This window comes from Pongo pygmaeus, chromosome 8 (assembly GCF_028885625.2).
Source record: "Pongo pygmaeus isolate AG05252 chromosome 8, NHGRI_mPonPyg2-v2.0_pri, whole genome shotgun sequence".
NCBI classification, from domain to species: domain Eukaryota; kingdom Metazoa; phylum Chordata; class Mammalia; order Primates; family Hominidae; genus Pongo; species Pongo pygmaeus.
Genome location: NC_072381.2, coordinates 105,578,146 through 105,597,230, shown reverse-complemented (window position 1 = coordinate 105,597,230; position 19,085 = coordinate 105,578,146). Strand labels below are relative to the sequence as shown.

General features: G+C 44.9%; 1 protein-coding gene across 12 annotated transcripts in view; it reads left to right on the top strand.

Annotated features, from left to right (window-relative positions):
* The window catches only part of PKD2L1 (polycystin 2 like 1, transient receptor potential cation channel), a 57,610-nt gene that overhangs the window by 12,885 nt on the left and 25,640 nt on the right, over positions 1-19,085 (top strand). For 3 of the 12 annotated variants that reach the window (XR_008492075.2, XM_054436908.2, XM_054436905.2), the window contains exons 3-4: positions 3,703-3,812; positions 4,360-4,473. The exons of 2 other annotated variants lie outside the window; for them this stretch is intronic. Coding sequence is in view for 6 of the 10 variants with exons in the window: in XM_054436908.2 (XP_054292883.1) it covers positions 3,703-3,812; positions 4,360-4,473 (224 nt within the window). In the remaining 4 variants the exon portion in view is untranslated. Of the gene's footprint in view, positions 1-1,529; positions 1,707-2,853; positions 2,916-3,406; positions 3,813-4,359; positions 4,474-19,085 lie in introns of those variants that run through there. 7 more of the 12 variants (XR_008492074.1, XM_054436906.1, XR_008492076.1 and 4 more) reach the window with 6 other exon arrangements.

Here is a 19,085-nt window from a genome sequence, read left to right as displayed (position 1 = left end):
CTATAATAAGGAGGAAAAATCTAAAAGAAGCCTGGGACTACCTTAAATCTCCAACCCACCAAGAAACTTTTAAACTACAAATAAAAATCTCAGAATAATATATTTCCCTTAAACATAGGCTATGAATTAATAAAATTCAATCACCTTTTAGTACAGGAAGCATGAAAGGATTGACTACTCGTTTCTTTATGGATGAAAAATTAGCATGGATGAGTGCCCCAAATGAAAAAGAACCCTTCCTTTTCTTCTTATTTTGTTATTTCCTTCCCACTGACTTGGTCAGAAGCCACCTCCTTTTGTTCTGAAACCACTCTGAATAGCTGGTAGTTTCCATGGTCTCTGAAGGGATTCACGCACACCACAGTCCTCGGCGGCAATAGGGACCACCAGGAGGTCCTCACCCTCGTTATGCAACCTCAGGCCTTCCCCCTCCTCTGTCTTCTCCCAACTGCACTAAGGGCCAGTCTTCTACAACCCTAGGGGCATCACAGACATCTTCAGAGCCCCAAGACCGCACCTATCATTCCTATGCTTAGAAGGAACCTCTTCCTTTCCAAACCTTCCCATCCAAACCTGATGGGGCTCTTCGTTTCCAGATCTAGCTTCTGTTTCATTTCCTCCAGAGGAAGCTGCCTTTTCCTCTAAACTTCATAATGTTTAGTGTCTATACCATTAAAATATGCTACCTCACATTATTCATGCCTCCATTTTCTGCTGCTGCTTTTTTTTTTTTTTTTTTTTTTTTTTTTGAAACAAGCTCTTGCTCTGTCACCAAGGCTGGAGTGCAATGGCATGAACACGGCTCACTGCAGCCCTGACCTCCCGGGCTCAAGCAATCCTTCTGCCTCAGCCTCCTGTGTATTCGGGATCACAAACATGCATTACCATGCCCAACTAATTTTTTGATTTTTTTGTAGAGACAGGGTCTCACTTTGTTGCCCAGGCTGGTCTTGAACTCCTAGTCTCAAGGTTGGCCTCCCAAAGTGCTGGTGTTAGCCACTGTGCCTGGCCCATTTGCTCCATTTTTTAAAGTTTTATTTTATTTTTAATTGATAAATAATAATTCTATATACTTATGAGGTACAATGTGACATTTTTATACATGTATACATTGTGGAGTGATCAAATCAGGTGAATTAACATATTCATTACTTCAAATATTTATCATTTCTTTGTAGTAAGAGCATTTTAAATCCTCTCTGTTAGCTATTTTGAAGTACACAGTACCTCATTATTAACTGTAGTCACCACACTGTGCAACAGAACAACAGAACATATTTCTCTTGCCTGACTGAAAGCTTTTATCCATCGACCACTCTCTTCCCCTCTCACCCACCCCTCGCCCCCAGCCTCTGGTAATCACCATTCTACTCTCTACTTCTACGAGTTCAATTTTTTTAGATTCCATATATAAGTGAGAGCATAGGGCATCTCTCTCATTATGCCTGGCTTATTTCACTTAACATAATGTTCTCTAGGTTTATCTATGTGGTCGTAAATGACAGAATTTTCTGTGTTTTTTTTTCAAGGCTGAATATATTATATTGTGCATATATACCACATCTTTTAAATCGGTTCGTCTGTTGATGGATACTTAGATTGTTTCCATATCTTGGCTATTGTTAATAATCCTGCAATGGACATGGGAAAGGAGACATCTATTCAACACACTGATTTCAATTCCTTTGAGGTTCCTGGAACATATGGTAATTCTATTTTTAGTTTTTTGAGGAACCTCCATCCTGTTTTCCAAGATGTCTGTACTAATTTACAATATAGCCAAGCATACAAGGGGCACCTTTTCTCCACAGCCTCGCCAACACTTGTTATCTTTCTTTCTTTCTTTTTTCTTGAGACAGGGTCTTGCTCTGTTGCTCAGGCTGGAGTGCAGTGGTGTGATTTCAGCTCACTGCAGCCTCACTGCCTCAGCCTCCCCAGCTCAAGTGGTTCTACCACCCCAGCCACCTGAGTAGCTGGGACTACATGCACGCACCCCATGCCTGGCTAATTTTTGTTGTTGTTGTTTTTTGTAGAGGCGGTGTTTCACCATGTTGCCCAGGCTGGTCTTGAACTCCTGAGCTCAAGTGATCCTCCTGCCCTGGCCTCCCAAAGTGCTGGAATTACAGGTGTGGGCAACCACACCCAGCCAAGATCTCTTTATAGGGACACTCAAGACTGATTATTTTGACAAGGCTGATGTTTTGCTGAATGTGAAGGTGGGCTTCAGGCCAGTGAGTAGCCCTGGGTGGGGAGCCAGGAGTTAGGAGAGGAAAGTCTCTCCTCTAGCCTCAAAGAGGAGAAACTGCAGGGTGACCACCACCACCTGTGGGACCAGCCCCATTCTGGGGCATCATGCATGCCTATAGAGAAGCTGGGGCAGGTGATCAGAAGCTGGAGCAGGGCATAGGCAGGGATGTGCTTGGGGGCCCATGCCACAGTTTTAATTCAGAGACCTGCAGTTATAAAGAAAGCAGATTAATCCTGATATCACGCATAGTTCCACTTTGTGCTCAAGCTTACAATTCTAGGCCCAGGACTAAGCAGAGCCATGGGAAAAGGTTCCAGCTCAGCTGGGTCCAGATATCCACTCCCCTTTAGTCCCACATCATACTGTCCTTGTCTTTTGTTCTCTGATCCAGCCTCCCAACCAGGTCTTAGCCTTTTTCCCATACTGAGCCCCACACCCTTAAGGAACCCCCTCTCTTGGTGTATCTCACCTATAAGCCATGGAAAGGCAAGCCTCAGAACAAGGAATATAGACAACCTAGGACTCTGTGGTCCTCTCCCCTGCCCACTCAGTGCCCTGAAGTATGTGAGACTGAGGTTCCTCCTGCCACTGTCCTTTCCCCACAGCTGAGAGGTTGAAGTGAGGGAGGGGAGCTGCCCGTCTCTACTCCACCAGGGGACAGCTCAAGGTGAGACAGGACAGGAGCCTCAGACCCATTGGCTGAGCCTGGGAGGTGGGCAGAGCCTGGGAGGGGGACAGCGCTCTTCAGCTTTCCTCCCGGCCTTGGTCCCCACCCCAATCCATGTCGGCCCTTTCAGGAGCTTTTAGTGGGAATGAACTCAGACCCACAGCACAGGCCCCCGGCTCCCCTCCTGTCTCAGCTCCTCCCATTGCTCTTTGATCATCTCTTCTGTCCGACCTCTGGGCTATCTCTCCACCAGGCACATCTGCAAGCAGCCCCGTTCATCCCCAGCATCGCCTCTTCCTCCCGTTTCTCCTTCCACTCCCAGCTCCACAACCTCCTCCTATTCTCCCCTCCCCTCTTCAGACCCCCACCTCCCAGTTCCCTCACCTCCCCTTTCTGCTGGTCCCCTGGGGCTTGCAGCAAGAGGGAGAGAGAGCTCCTGACAGGATTGATGGTCCTTCCTCACCCTGTCCTCTCATCCGCTCCCTCCCCAGCAGGCACAGACATCCCCCTACAAAAGGCAGGAGCCCAGGCTGTGTGGAAACAGCTGCTCTCAGACGCCCTTCCCTTTGCTCTCTGCTGGCTAGGCTGGGCTGCGCCTCTGCTCCTTCTTCCTCTAGCTGAAAGTGGGCACCTGGGGTACCGGGCCCCCCACCTCATTCCCCATGAATGCTGTGGAAAGTCCTGAGGGGCAGGAGCTGCAAAAGCTGGGGAGTGGAGCCTGGGACAACCCCGCCTACAGTGGTCCCCCTTCCCCACATGGGACGCTGAGAGTCTGCACCATCTCCAGCACGGGGCCCCTCCAGCCCCAACCCAAGAAGCCTGAAGATGAACCCCAGGAGACGGCACACAGGACCCGGGTGTCCAGCTGCTGCCTCTATATCTGTCAAGGCATCAGAGGTACCAGATAGGGGGAGGGTTCTCCTGGGATATTAGAATCAGGAGAAGGAGTCACCAAAAGCTTTTGGGCAGGGGGTGGGGGTGGAATGTGATCTGAAGAAGAGGTGACCTTTCAGTGTCACTTTGGGGTGTGTGAATTTCCCGTGGTAGTGCCGCACGACCCAGAACACAGAGGCCAGCTGAGCGGTCTACCGGTTGTGGGGAGCCTGGCATGGTCATCACCTGGGGACCCAGGGAGTATGTGGGAGCTGGTTTGAGGGAGGACATGGATGTGATGATGCCCTAGACTACCCCACCTGGAACAGGTGCCTCCTTTCCATGCCTTCATTCTCTACAAGCCAGGGCCTTCACCCCTGTCGACCTCAGGGAGTTGATGGGAAGGGCAAGCATGGGTGTGGGTAGAGTAGCCACATTCAGCCAAGGATGAAGGTGACGGGCAAGGAAGGGCAGGGGTGGAAAGGGGCTAAAGTCCAGGGACAGATGGATGGGGATGACTGGGAGGAACACTGTCACTGAGCATCCCTGGCATCTCTCCCATGCCCCTTAGGACTTTGGGGAACAACCCTGACTGAGAACACAGCTGAGAACCGGGAACTTTATGTCAAGACCACCCTGAGGGAACTGTTGGTATATATTGTGTTCCTGGTGGACATCTGTCTATGTGAGTAGCATCTGTGTTTGTGTACATCTGTCTGTGAGAAACATCTATGTGTGCACTATCTGTATAAACATTCCTGTGGGCAACATCTGTGGAGCCAGCGTCTATCTGTGTAAGCAGGCTATATCCGGGAACTTTAGATAACAATATTCCGATCCCATCTATTTACCTTTGCAGCTTAAGATATTTTGTTTAAAAGGAATTTGTCAGCAGAGGAAGGCAGTTTGGTCAAGAGTTACAAGGGGAAACCAGTTTTTGGCAGCCATTGTTTTCTATTGGCTGAAAAGGTGAAAGGTGAAAATATTTTACCCTTCTGTAGAGAGTGGGCCGGCACGGTGGCTCACGCCTGTAATCCTAGCACTTTGGGAGGCCGAGGTGGGCACATCACCTGAGGTCAGGAGTTTTGAGACCAGCTTGGCCAACATGGCGAAACCCTGTCTCTGCTAAAAATACAAAAATTAGCTGGGTGGCAGGTGCCTGTAATCCCAGCTACTCAGGAGGCTGAGGCAGGAGAATCACTTGAACCCAGGAGCAGAGGTTGCAGTGAGCCAAGATCGTGCCACTACACTCCAGCCTGGGGGACAGAGCAAGGCTCTGTCTCTCTGTCTCCAAAAAAAAAAAAAAAAAAGAAAAAAAAAAAAAAAAGAGTGGAAAACCACTCCCTTCTGTTTGGAAAAATAGTTTGGTGGGCTTCACCCAGTTATTATACTATATCCAATTCATGTTTCTTTAGAGGCAGAAAAAAAATGGAAGAAAAAAAGAGAGGAAGTAGAAGAGCCAGGCGACCTTAGATCTCAGATCCCTGTTAAGAGAGAGAGGGACACACATGGTGTGGTGATGGTCCCATGTGAGAGACCACCATGCCACATGCCATTGGAGGAAGCTTATTGAGGCTCTAGCTATAGACACAAACTGAGAAGGTTTGATCTCTAAGTTGAGAGAAGCAAGTGAAAAGACAGGAGGGCGACTGTGGAAAGATAGAGTCAAAGAACTGTAAATAATAATAGAATTCGACCAAACAGATGCTATTAGACCTGTAGGTAATGACAGCAACTTTGTATTTGGTTTATTACTTCTTTCAAAAATTGCACAAGTGATGTATGCCTAGTTTAATATAGTTGTGTGTGGGGTTGTGTTTTGATTAAAGCTGTAGGTTGGATCATACAACTAAGATGCCCTCATTACTAGGTGTTCTAGGCTCCACAATACTCTGTTCTTGTCAGGGTGCATAAATCTTTTGAAAGTGGAGTCAAGGAATCTCATAACATCAATGTTGATGGAATGTTTTCTTATTTTTTGAGCCACCCACATTTGTGCGAGCCCTCTAGGAAAGCTGGCAGAAAGCACTTTGTTCTGGCTGTGCTGTATCGGAACTCATTCCATGCTGGACAGAGGGGACAGTCCTCTGTGTTTGCCACTGGCCACTTGGCTGGGAGTGAAAGGACACAGTGCGTGTGAGGAACAACGGCCGGCCCAATGTACATTTTGTGGGGCCCTATCAATTCCTTTCAGCAAATGGCTGTCAGAAATTCATTTGTTGACGTATTGATTTTTTTTTTGTCCTAACCATCTGCTAGCAAGGAGAAGTCATCTCCTTTTTCAGATCCTGTGACAGCAGCTGAAACCCACAGGCAGAGGCTTTCTCTATAAATGACTTAAACGTCTCTCTTTAGATTAACCTCTGGAACAGGACTGTTTCTAGCTCCCCAGAGTTACCGTGAACCATTTCTAACTCCATTGTATGGAGCTGGAAAGGGTGGAAGCTTGGGTTCTGGAAGTCCAGGAGTCCAATCCACTCATGTTCTCTGCTTTCTGAGATCTCAGTGCACTGATGCATTGCCAGATGGTCTGTGACTTGTCAAAATCTGAGTCATAGACTTAGTCCAATAATTACAGAATCCTTGAGCGGACGGGGGCTTTAGAGCTCATCTAATTTTAGGATGCAGAATACGTGGAATCCTTTCTCTGTGATCCTTCCCATGGTGCTCTGTCAGGTGGCCAACCAGCCCAACCTGGGGAGTGTCAACGGGGCTGTCACTGTTTCATGAGGCAACCCATCCTACTATTGGGCAGCTCTGTTTCCTTCCTCTTATGGAGCCACCTCCTCTGAGCTAGACGTTGGACTGAGAAACACATAGATAACAGATACTTGGGACTTTCCCCTCAGAGGCTCACTTCCTTTTCAGAACTTTCTTCTATTAAGCCAACTACTGATGTGTCCCTGTCACTCTCTGAAGTGACAACCTTTCACTTCAGGTTGAATGTAGCTTGCCCTTGGTCATCTGTTCTCTAGGTTAAATAACTTCTATTTTATCACTAAACTAGTCATGATACTATGGTTTTCAGAGGTGGTATTATGCAGGGATTGAAGGCATGGGCTCCAAATGGGTCAAACACCATGCACTGCCATTCACCATTTGAGGGCCCTCGAGCAATTTGCTTAACTTCTTTGAATTTCAGTTTCCTCATCGTACTTACACAATCCAACAGGATTATGTGAGATAATAGCCATGAAATCATTAACTCAGTGCCTGGCATATATTAAAAGCAATTTCAGAATGCTCTCCATACTGGTTGCCTGCCTGCAGACTTCATCTATGTGATTCCTGGAACTGGACAAAATATGCCACAGACAATCTGACCAGCACAGAGTACTGTGATGCCATTATTTCTGTTGTACCCAGATTTGGGGGATCTGTGAGGAAATGCAGAGGAAGTGATATCTGAGCTAAAACCTGAGAGATATGGAGGATTTATCCCCTTGAAAGGGAGGTGAATAGAAAGGAAGTCTCTGGGAAGAGGGGACAGCATGTGCCAAGGCCCAAAAGGGACAGAGGGCATAGTTTAGTTAAACTGCATCAACATGGCTGGAGCAGAGAGTTTGAGAAGCAAAGCGGTAAAAGACGACAAGCCTGGCCTTATAAGAAGGGGCCGATTATGAGGGGCCTTATAAGGCATGAGAAAGAATTTGGACTTTATTCTGAGGGGTACAGGGAGAGCTATTGAAAAGTTTTAAGCATAGGAGTGACATGACAAATTTTAAGTTCTCCTGAGGAGAGGGCAGAAGTATAAACCTTGGGTCACAGAGGTATCTCTGGGAAAGTTGAGTAGGGGAGATAATAGTCCTGTGCTAAGGATATTAATGGGATTTTTAAAAACCTTACCAGGGCCACTGAGTCAATCTGGTGGCAGTATAGCATGCTGGTCAAGCAGTGAGGCTCTGAAGTCGACTATGTGGGTTCAAGGTCTGGCGCTTCCCCAATTATCAGCTGTGTGATCCTGAGCAAGTTTGCTAACCTCTCTTATCCTTGGATAATGATCATACCCACCTGAGAAGATTCTTATGCAGGTTAAATAAAATAGCTCACTAATATGCTTAGCACAGTGTCTGTCTGGCACATGGTAAATAGTGCCTATTGTCTTCAAGTCACAGCAGGCACTGTAAAACTATAAATGTGGCATCATAACCCAGCCAGCAGTGGAGGGTGAGGAAGGGAGAATTAATCTGATACCTTTAAACCTCAGAAAACCTCCAAGTCCTATGGAATTGGGCTCTTAATAAAGACCCTGAAATCGTTAGACTACCTGAAAATGTGCCATTTAACTTGGGCCTTGAGAATTAAAGTCTGCACCCACAAAGTGCCGGCCCCACAAGAACTTTTTATGAAACAGAATTAGGAGGCCTTCACATTCTGATGATTCCTACAACATCTAGTAAGATAATACTAATACTAGTTTCCTAGCCCCTGCCTCTACCTGCCTCTTCCTTTCAGACATATTTTCAGGCAACACGGAGCCTTGGAATGACCTCAGGAGGGCCACTTCGGCGCTCTCCAAGGTCCTGGCCTCACCTCCCTGGTGTCTCAGCTCTCCGTTAGGCTCCCTGAGCTCTGGCCAACAGCATCTAGACCACAGGTTCTCAGTGGGGATGATGTAGCCCCCAAGAGTGTAAAAATAGTTTCTCCAAGGGCAAAAAGAATGCTTTAGGTATTACAATGGCTTTTGGGCCACTGAAGAGCCACGGTACATAAGCAAATGTAGAGTCTGTCTGCGGTATCGGAATTGGGAGTGATTAGGAAGAAAATGTCTAAAGAGACTTCTGGGGAGATGGATAATGCAAAAAAGGTTAAGAAACACTGAACCAGATCCACTTAATTTGGCTAGTCAGTATGCTGACTGAGCTCTCCTGCCTAAGGATTGGGAATACATGTTATAAGCCTGAAAGCTGGCACCAAGCGGGGTGGCTGTTGTGTTGCTCTATCAGGATGCTGTTTTCTAAGAACTGGAGTGACATGCAGTTGGATATGCAGCTGTGCCAGTGTGCTTTTCCATGTCAGTTCCCGTGACTGGGTTCAAATGCTCCAGGACCCGTGTTTATTATTAGGTAAACACAGTGGCATGATGAAAACATAAAAACATTGGAGTCAGACACACTGGATTTAAATACTAGCTCCTCTACTTCCTGGCTTTGTGACCTTGAACACTTGTTCTACCAATAACGATAATAACATTTATCTTCTGGAGATAGCATGCATAAAGAACCAAACACAAGCACTGGTAGTAGTTATCTTTGTATTATCTAGTGGAAAATCAAAACCCTCACCTGGTCCTCTAGACTGTTCATTAAAAAAAATACCTTTCAAGAGAGAAGCCAATCTGAAAAGGCTACATACTGTGTAATTACAACTATATGCCATGGTGGAAAAGACAGAACTATGGAGATACTAAAAGCTGTCAGTGGTTTCCAGGGGTTGGGGAAAGAGAACGATGAATAGGTAAAGCACAGAGGATTTTTAGGGCAGTGAAACTACTCTGTATGGTGAATACCTGCCATTTTACGTAAAACCCATACAATGTACAATACCAAGAGTAAAACCTAAGGTACACTGTGGACTTTGGGTAACAGTGATGTGTCAATGTAGGTCCATTGTATAACAAAGGTACCACCCTGGTGTTGGATGTTGATAGCAGGGGAGGCTGTACTTATGTGAGGACAGGGGATCTATGGGAAATCTCTGCACCTTTCATTCAATTTTGCTGTGAACCTAAAATTACTCTAAAAAATAAAGTGGGCTGGGCATGGTGGCTCATGCCTGTAATCCCAGCGCTTTGGGAGCCCAAACTGGGCGGATTGCCTGAGGCCAGGAGTTCGAGACCAGCCTGGCCAACATGGTGAAACCCCTACTCTACTAAAGATACAAAAATTAGCCGCATGTGGTGGCACGCTCCTGTAGTCCCAGCTACTCAGGAGGCTGAGGCAGGAGAATCGCTTGAACCTGGGAGGTGGAGGTTGCAGTGAGTCGAGATCTTGCCACTGTACTCCAGCCTGGGTGACAGAGCGAGACTCCATCTCAAAAATAAAATAAAATAAAAGCAGTGATTATTTGTCTATTAAAAGTAAATCAATAAATAACATAAAATTACCTTTCAAAATTTGTAGTTGGTTCCACATATAGGGATAGTATTGTTTGAGTAGCATCCTTTAAGTGATGTCAGACCTTTAAGTTAAAGTACTTTCCCTGGAAGCCCTGAGTTTATCACAACCACCACCACCATCATCATCATTATTAACAGCACAAACAACAAACCTTTATTGAATAATTTTTCAATGCACCTAGCACTATATTATGTACTTTATCTCACTGACTACTTCCAATGACTCTATGAAATTGGTTCAGCCTATCACTCCCATTTTACAAATCAGAAAGATTTAGAAAAGTCAAACAGCTTGTTCAAGGCCACTCATGCAAGCAAGTGAAGAAAGAGGAATCCAACTCAGCAATTGGTTGCCTGACTTGAATTCCGAGGCTTTTAACCACTGGAGTCTACTATGGCCTCTCTATCTGGAAATGTATTGCTCATAAATTTACTAATACCCATGAACATCTTAGCAAGGACCACTCCGTACCCTACCCTAATAGAAGCAGAGTATTGAGAAATTCTACTAGCTAACTACTATTCTTTCTTTTTATTGCTGTATTTAAAGATGATATAAAAACATTAAAGAATATTTTAAAATATAGTTGGCTACCACTACATTAAAGAATTTTTCATTTTTCTTATTACCAGTGTTTATGCATACATTCTTACCTGGTTGTATTATATTGTATACTTTCATCATTTATAACATTTCATCATATTTCTAAGTAGTTTTTTTTTTTTTTTTGAGACAGAGTCTGGTTCTTTCACCCAGGCTGGAGTGCAGTGTCCTGCCTCAGCCTCCCAAGTAGCTGGGATTACAGGTGCCCACCACCACGCCCAGCTAATTTTTGTATTTTTAGTAGAGACGGGGTTTCACCGTGTGGCCCAGGCTGGTCTGGAACTCCTGACCTCAAGTGATCGACCCACCTCAGCCTCCCAAAATGTTGGGATTACAAGCATGAGCCACTGTAGTTTTTGTTTTTGTTTTTGTTGTTGTTGTTTTGAGACAGGGCCTCGCTCTGTTGCTCAGGCTGGTATGCAGTGGTGTAATCTCAGCTCACTCCAGCCTCAAACTCTCAGGTGAGCCTCCCACCTCAGCCCTAAAAGTAACTGGGTCCACAGGCATGCACCACCACACCTGGTTAATTTTTGTATTTTTCATAGAGACGGGGTTTCCCCATGTTGCCCAGTCTTGTCTTGAACTCCTGGGCTCAAGCCTTCCAAAGTGCTAGGATTACAGGCGTGAGCCACTGTGCCTGGCCTCTCAATAGTTTTGATATTTTCTTTCCTTCTTCCTTCCTCCCTTCCTTCCTCCCTCCCTCCCTCCCTCCCTCCCTGTCTCCCTCCCTCCCTCCCTCCCTCCCTCCCTCTTTTCTTTCTTTCTTTCTTTCTTTTTTCTTTCTTTCTTTCTTTCTTTCTTCCTTTCTTTTTCTTTCTTTCTTTCCTTTTTCTCACTCTGTTGCCCAGGCTGGAGTGCAGTGGCGCGATTTCAGCTCACTACAGCGTCAACCTCCTAGGCTCAAGCTATCCTCCCACTTCAACCTCTCAAGTAGCTGGGACTACAGGTGCACACCAACACACCCTGCTAATTTTTAAATTTTTTGTAGAGATGGGGTGTTGCTATATTTTCTTTTCTTTTCTTTTCTTTTTTTTTTTTTTTGAGACAGAGTCTCACTCTGTCACCTAGGCTGGTGTGCAGTGGCGCGATCTCGGCTCACTGCAACCTCTGCCTCCTGGATTCAAGCAATTCTCCGGCCTCAGCCTCCCAAGTAGCTGGGATTACAGGCATGTGCCGCCCTGCCCGGCTAATTTTTTTGTATTTTTAGTAGAGATGAGGTTTCACCATATTGGCCAGGCTGGTCTCGAACTCCTGACATTGTGATCCACCCACCTTGACCTCCCAAAGTGCTGGGATTACAAGCGTGAGCCACCGTGCCCGGCCAGTGTTGCTATATTTTCTAGGCTGATCTTCAACTCCTGAGCTCAAGTCATCCCCCTGCCTCGGTTTCCCAGAGTGCTGGAATTACAGGCGTGAGCCACCGTGCCCAGCCAGTTTTTATATTTTTATTTTAAGGACTACAGTCACACCGCAATTAACTAAAACATTTCTCTGGTTGTTTCAGTATTTGCCTATCATGGTAAATGTATCTATAGCTGCAGCTTTTTTTTTTCACTTCTGTTAAATTATTTCCTTGGGAATTGCTAAGGAGAGAGATTACCACGAGGGCAAAAGGTAGAAATATCTCCTTAGTATCTGCTATGTGTTGTCATTTTGCCTCTGTAAGGGATTATACAAATTTATGATGCCACTAGTGCTATAAGATCACATCAATTTTGTCACAACCTCATCAAAATGGGATGTTCTCATTTATAAGTTTTATTATTAAATAGGTATAAGATGGTACAACTCACATTAATTTACTTGCCTTTTATTACCAATGAGGTTGGACACTTTTCTCAAGCTTTAATTTATAATGTGTATTTATTTTTGTGTAAATTGCATGAGAGATGTTTTCAGGGGGACAAAGGAGGGAAGGGAAAGTGGGGAACTTGGACCATTAGACCCTAGGTGAGGAATCAACCACCAGTGACCTCATTTCCCAGATCTGGGCTCTGGGGAGTGGAAAGAACAGCTAACAAAGTTAGCCATCACCTGCAGAGAAATTTGGCGGGGGACAAGCCCCAGTAGACTATCATGGTCAGCCACACTGACCATGTTTCTTCTCCCTTATGCTTTATTCTAGAAACTGGTGGACCTAGAATCCAAGACTATTTGGAATCTCATCTGGCTAAAATGGAGCTATCTTTTTCATGCAGGCAATATGGGTGACCCATCAATTGTCTGATAATAATAATGTCAATTGTGCAATCCTTTAAACCTTACACAGAGATTTCGCATGTATCATCTCATTGGATCCTGACGGCAATCCTGTAATGGCTCAATATTTTTACTTTCTTTCTGCAGGTTAGGGAAATATTATTATTGTCATTATGAATAGTTCAGGAATGATTAGTGACTCAAGCTCTTCCTGAGGGATGGAGTCAGTCCTGTCCCAGCTATTCCTCAGCAGAGAAAGTGCTGGAGAATTATCTTCCTGGTTCTCTTCCCACTGGGCCCACACCCTCATCATGATATTTATGAAAAGGCTTCCAGCCCTTTGTCTTCTTGGAGGGATGGCTGTAGCCTTTTGTTGATGGAGGAAACATTGAAGGTCTTTGTGTAGAAATAATGGCTGTTTGTTTTAGGAGACATTATTGTTATCTCAAAGGTGCACCTGGGACTGGCCCTGTATAGGAGAGGCTCTAAGCCAGGAAATGGCTGAGTCTGGTCACCATGGAGCTGGGGAGGAGGGCAGAGACCCTCAACCTTTAATGCCTAATGGCTACATGCCAATTAATATCAATTGGATGCTCTTAATCCATCACTAGTTGTAAAGAAATGCATGCCTCTCTTTACTCTGCTTTCTTTTAGTGGATTTCAAGGTTCTATCCACAGATTGGTGGAACTGCACTAACAGGAGAGGTTGAAGTGAGCTTGTCAAGAAAGCTTGACAGTATTTCTAGAATCAACAAAGGAAGGAGCAGAAATATATTGGAGGTTCAGAAAGTGTCTGTGGCTGAGTTCTTGTGTGGCTGTAATGATGTCAGAAGACACTTTGTCATATAGAACCATGATTTTAGTGAAGGCACAGTTGTATAATGGAAAGAGCGTGTGACCTGGAATAAGGTGGTCTGATCCAAATGATGGTGCTACCAGTTATTAGCCACGCATCTTTGGCAAATAGGTCAAGATACTTAAATCTTTCTAAACCTTGATTCCTCAAGTGAGAATAACATCTGCTTTTGTGAGGTTGATGGAAAACAAATTAGGTATTTAGTAGTACAGTGCTTGGAATATAATAGGCTTTCAATAAATATTAGTTGCCATTCCCTGTCAAGATATAAATTAGGAAAATATTGAAATACATCTCAGCCAGGCTCAGTGGCTCACGCCTGTAATCCCAAGACTTTGGGAGGCTGAGGCAGGTGGATCACCTGAGGTCAGGAATTCAAGACCAGCCTGGGCAACACGGTGAAACCCCATCTCTACTAAAAATACAAAAATCAGCTGGGCACAGCGGTGTGTGCCTGTAATCCCAGCTACTCGGGAAGCTGAGGCAGAAGAATTGCTTGAACCCCAGAGGTGGAGATTGCAGTGAGCCGAGATCGTGCCACTGTACTCAGCCTGGACGACAGAGTGAGATTCCATCTAAAAAAAAAAAAGAGAGAGAGAGAGGAAAAAAAAAAAGAAAAACAGGCCGGGTGCGGTGGCTCATGCCTGTAATCCCAGCACTTTGGGAGGCCAAGGCGGGTGGATCACGAGATTGGTAGATCGAGACCATCCTGGTTAACACGGTGAAACCCCGTCTCTACTAAAAATACAAAAAAATTAGCTGGGAGTGGTGGCAGATGCCTGTAGTCCCAGTTACTCAGGAGGCTGAGGCAGGAGAATGGTACGAATCCAGGAGGTGGAGCATGCAGTGAGCCGAGATCACGCCACTGCACTCCAACCTGGGTAACAGAGCAAGACTCCGCCTAAAAAAAAAAAAAGAAAAACATCTCAATACTCTGGATTGTTGTAGATGAGGCCAGTCTGGAGTACTGCTGATGTAAGTGGCTAGCAAAAGAGCATATAACTTGTATTACAAGGTGTGAGTTTGAGCACTAGCTCTGCCTCTTGCCCTGAGCAAATCATGTACACTCTGAACTTCATGATTCATAGGAAGTTTTGTTCATGGGTAAGATGGAATCAGCAGACATGTCTGATAGGCAACTGGGAGACATTACATAGGAAAACTCTTTGAAAACTATGAAATAAGGTACACAGCTAGGGGATTATAAGGATATTGACAATTATGTTATCGGGTGGTGGCAGCAGGATTGCTGAGATTTTAAGTTCAGACAGAACCTCCAGACTGGGCAGAGGTTCTACTCATAAAAATAAGGAATGAGGGCAATCTTTTCTTTTTTTTGAGACAGAGTCTTGCTCTGTCACCCAGGCTGGAGTGCAGTGGTGCAATCTTGGCTCACTGCAACCTCCGCCTCCCGGGTTCAAGTGATTCTCCTGCCTCAGCCTCCAGAGTAGCTGGGATCACCACACCCGGCTAATTTTTGTTTTTTTTAAGTAGAGGTGGGATTTCACCATGTTGGCCATGCTGGTCTCAAACTGATCTCAGGTGATCCGCCCACCTCAGCCTCCCAAAGTGCTGGGATTACAGGCATGAGGCACCATGCCTGGCCAGAGCGATCTTTTTCAAAGGTGTCCTCTGAGGACCCCTAGGGCTTCCTGAGACCTTCTCAGGGGGGTTGTGAGGTTCTCTCTTACCCCGAAACATATTTGCTTAAGGTCATATTTTCTTCATATACTTCAACCAAAATAACATATTGCAACAGATTGTGCGGAAGCAGATACGAGAATACAGCTGTCTTCTATTAAACCAGACATTAGGAGACTTGCAAACATGGAAAACAATTCCATTAACATTTTTCTTTGTTTGTTTGTTTTGAGACAGGGTCTCACCCTGTCACTGAGGCTGAGTACAGTGCTGTGATCAGGGCTGACTGTACCCTTGACCTCTTGGGCTCAAGCAATCCTCCCACCTCAGCCTCCCAAGCAGCTGGGACTACAGGCATGTAGCACCACACCCGCTTAATTTTTGTTTTTTTGTAAAGACAGGGTCTCGTTATGTTGCCCAAGCTGGTCTTGAACTCCTGAATGTAAGTGATCCTTCTGCCTTGGCCTCCCAAAATGCTGGGATTATAGGCATGAGCCACCGTGCTCGGCCAAATTTTTGGGGGGTTTGTTTGAAAAAATATAGCATTTTTTAAAAAATAAAAAGTGTTATTTGTGTTTACATGTATAGGGATTGTTATCATTATTTTCAAATGAATGAGTTAATACATATTTACATTTTTCCTGAATTTTAATTTATTTTATTTTATTTTTATTTTTATTTTTTGAGATGGAATCTTGCTCCGTCACCCAGGCTGGAGTGCAGTGGGGCGATCTTGGCTCACTGCAGCCACTGCCTCCCAGGCTCAAGGGATCCTCCCACCTCAGCCTCCCTAGTAGCTGGGACTACAGGCACATGCCACCACACCCAGCTAATTTTTTGTATTTTTGGTAGAGATGGGGTTTTACCATGCTACCCAGGCTGGACTCGAACTCCTGAGCTCAAGCTATGCACCTACCTTGACTTCCCAAAGTGCTGGGATTACAGGCATGAACCACTGCGTCTGGCCAGTTTTAACTTTTAATAAGGTAATGATTGATAAATATAACCCAAATAAATGAAAACTGTTTGCAGTCCTCAAAATATTGAAGTTGCAAAGGGGTTCTGAGAACAAAATGTGTGTAAACCACTGGCTCAGAGACTGAGTCTAAGCTGGTCGAATTAGATTATTTCATAGCATGGAGGAAAAGAACAGATGAGACAAAGAGAGCTTATTAGCAAAATGCTGAAACTAAGTTTGAGATCCTGGATAGTCACACATTCATTCATTCAAACATTTATGAAGTCTTACTATGTGCCAGGCCCTAGGCCAAGTACTGAGGGCTTTGAAATACCTGAGACAAGGGTGGGCAAGGTGGCTCACACCTGTGGCTCAGCATTTTGGGAGGCCGAGGCGGGCAGATCACCTGACATCAGGAGTTCGAGACCAGCTTGACCAACATGGAGAAACCCCATCTGTACTAAAAATACAAAATTAGCCAGGCGTGGTGGCACATGCCCATAATCCTAGCTACTCGGGAGGCTGAGGCAGGAGAATTGCTTGAACCTGGGAGGTAGAGTTTGCAATGAGCCGAGATCGTGCCATTGCATGCCAGCCTCGGCAACAAGAGCAAGACTCCATCTCAAAAAAAAAAAGAAATACCTGAGATACATCTTCTGCCTTCAAGGAGTAAGGAAGGCTGACATGTAAACAAACAGTGACATAGAATGTGATGAGTGCTACAGTGGAGGGTGCACTGGGACCATGGTAAGAAGTGGGAGACTAAGTGGTCAGGGAGAGCTGGGAAATCTTGAAGGTCCCAGAGACAGGTACCATTCATGTCTGCGGAAGCCCAAAGTCATCGTCATTTGCTTGCCTGCTTATTTTAACAGTGTTAAAACTGTTTTTAACTATTTTTAAGTCATTGCCAGGGAGGCCCAAAGTCATTGCCATTTGCTTGCTTGCTTGTTAGTTTTAATAGTGCTGGCTGTCAGCCTGGAGGAGGCAGGGGATGGAGGAGGTAGCACCAGCCAACTAAGGCCTCAGGCTATGAATATGCAAGAGTTTTGCCATAGTCAGAGTCTCAAAGGGCAAGTAAGAGGAAAAAGGTGTAAACCAGTATTTCTTCTCATTCCATTACAACATAATTCTACTCCCTTTCCCCTACAAAGAAAATCAGACTGGTAATATATTTATTAAATTTTTACCTAATACATAGTCCTTGTTTTTTAAAAGTCAAATAACATAGAGAATGTAAAAATCCCTCTTCATTCTCAGCAAACTAACATAGGAACAGAAAAACCAAACATCACATGTTCTCACTCATAAGTGGGAGTTGAACAACGAGAACACATGGACACCGGGAGGGGAACAACACACACCCGGGCCTGTCAGGGGGTAGGGGGCAAGGGGAGGGAGAGGATTAGGACAAATATCTAATGCATGTGGGTCTTAAAACCTAGAAGACAAGTCAATAGGTGCAGCAAACCACCATGGCACATGTATACCTATGTAACAAACCTGCACGTTCTGCACATGTACCCCAGAACTTAAAGTAAGGTAAAATAAAACAAAATAAAAATCCCTCCCAGTAATCACTGTTCCTAGTTTGGTATATAATCATTTCAACTGTTTTCTCTTTCCTTCCTTCTCTTCTCTTCCCTTCCCTTCTCTTCTCTTCTCTTCTCTTCTCTTCTCTTCTCTTCTCTTCCTTCCTTCCTTCCTTCTTTTCTGCCTTAGCCTCTGGAGTAGCTGAGACTACAGGCTTACACCAACATGCCTGGCTAATTTTTGTATTTTTAGTAGAGATGGGGTTTCACCATGTTGGCCAGGCTGGTCTTGAACTCCTGACCTTGGGTGATCCCCACCCATCTCAGCCTCCCAAAGTGCTGGGATTACAGACGAGCCAGTGCACCCGGCCCATTTCTATTGTTTTCTAGACACATATAAATATACATGAATTTTAGATAAAGAAGCTTCTGTTGGTTTACACTACAAGGATGTGTAAAGTCAACAGCAATGCTGTCTGTGAGGTGGAATGTCCGCTGATTGTGATAAACGTAGTGTAGGAGGCTCCCCTAAAGTGCTGATGGCTAATGGCAATAAAGTCAGTGAAGGAGGATCTCTGGATGCACTTTATGAAAGATAAATCACACAGCAGAGAAGCCCAGGATCAGAAACAGTGCTTCTTGCTGGATACTTCTCGGTCCTGGACTGGCTCTCCCAGTGCCTGCTTCCTTCTCTCTCTTCTTTCTCCCCAGGCACCGGTCCGTTTTGCTTTCTTCTCGCCTACCTCTGCCCACAGCTTTTGACTCCTTTTCTTTTCTCCCTGGTCCTTTGTCTCACAGGCTTTTCCATGTCTTCCTGTTCTGGATACAAGCCTATGGCTTCTTGAGATTTTTTTTTTAAAGGGCTCTCCTTGCTGGGAACTCCAGGGACTCACATTTTCCGCTTTTGGTTCTTGAATCCCAGGAAAAGTTTGATAAAGGTGTTTCAGGAATTTCATGCCCTTCCAAGTGGTGATAACATAGTTTCTGTTTAAATTATTTGCAGGCAAGGCATGGTGGTTCACGCCTGTAATCCCAGCAGTGTGTGGGAGGATTGCTTGTGTCCAGGAGTTTAAGACCAGCCTCGGCAACATAGCAAAACCCCATCTCTATTACTAAAATGAAAAAATTACATATAAATAAATTGTTTATAAATCAAGCAACTATTAATTACTTAAATATGATTTCCCTTATATGGAACCATTTGAGAGCCTCCTGTTGTGTACTGAGTGAGAAAGCCCTTGGTAAATAAGGTGATGTATCTCTCTGGGATGACCAAATCTTTCTGCATAAAGTCTTCTTGGATGGCCTTTATTTTGCAATACTTCATGAAACAATGATGAGTTATTGATTGGCTTTTGAACCAATGCCAATAATCAATTCTCTCTGGAGTTA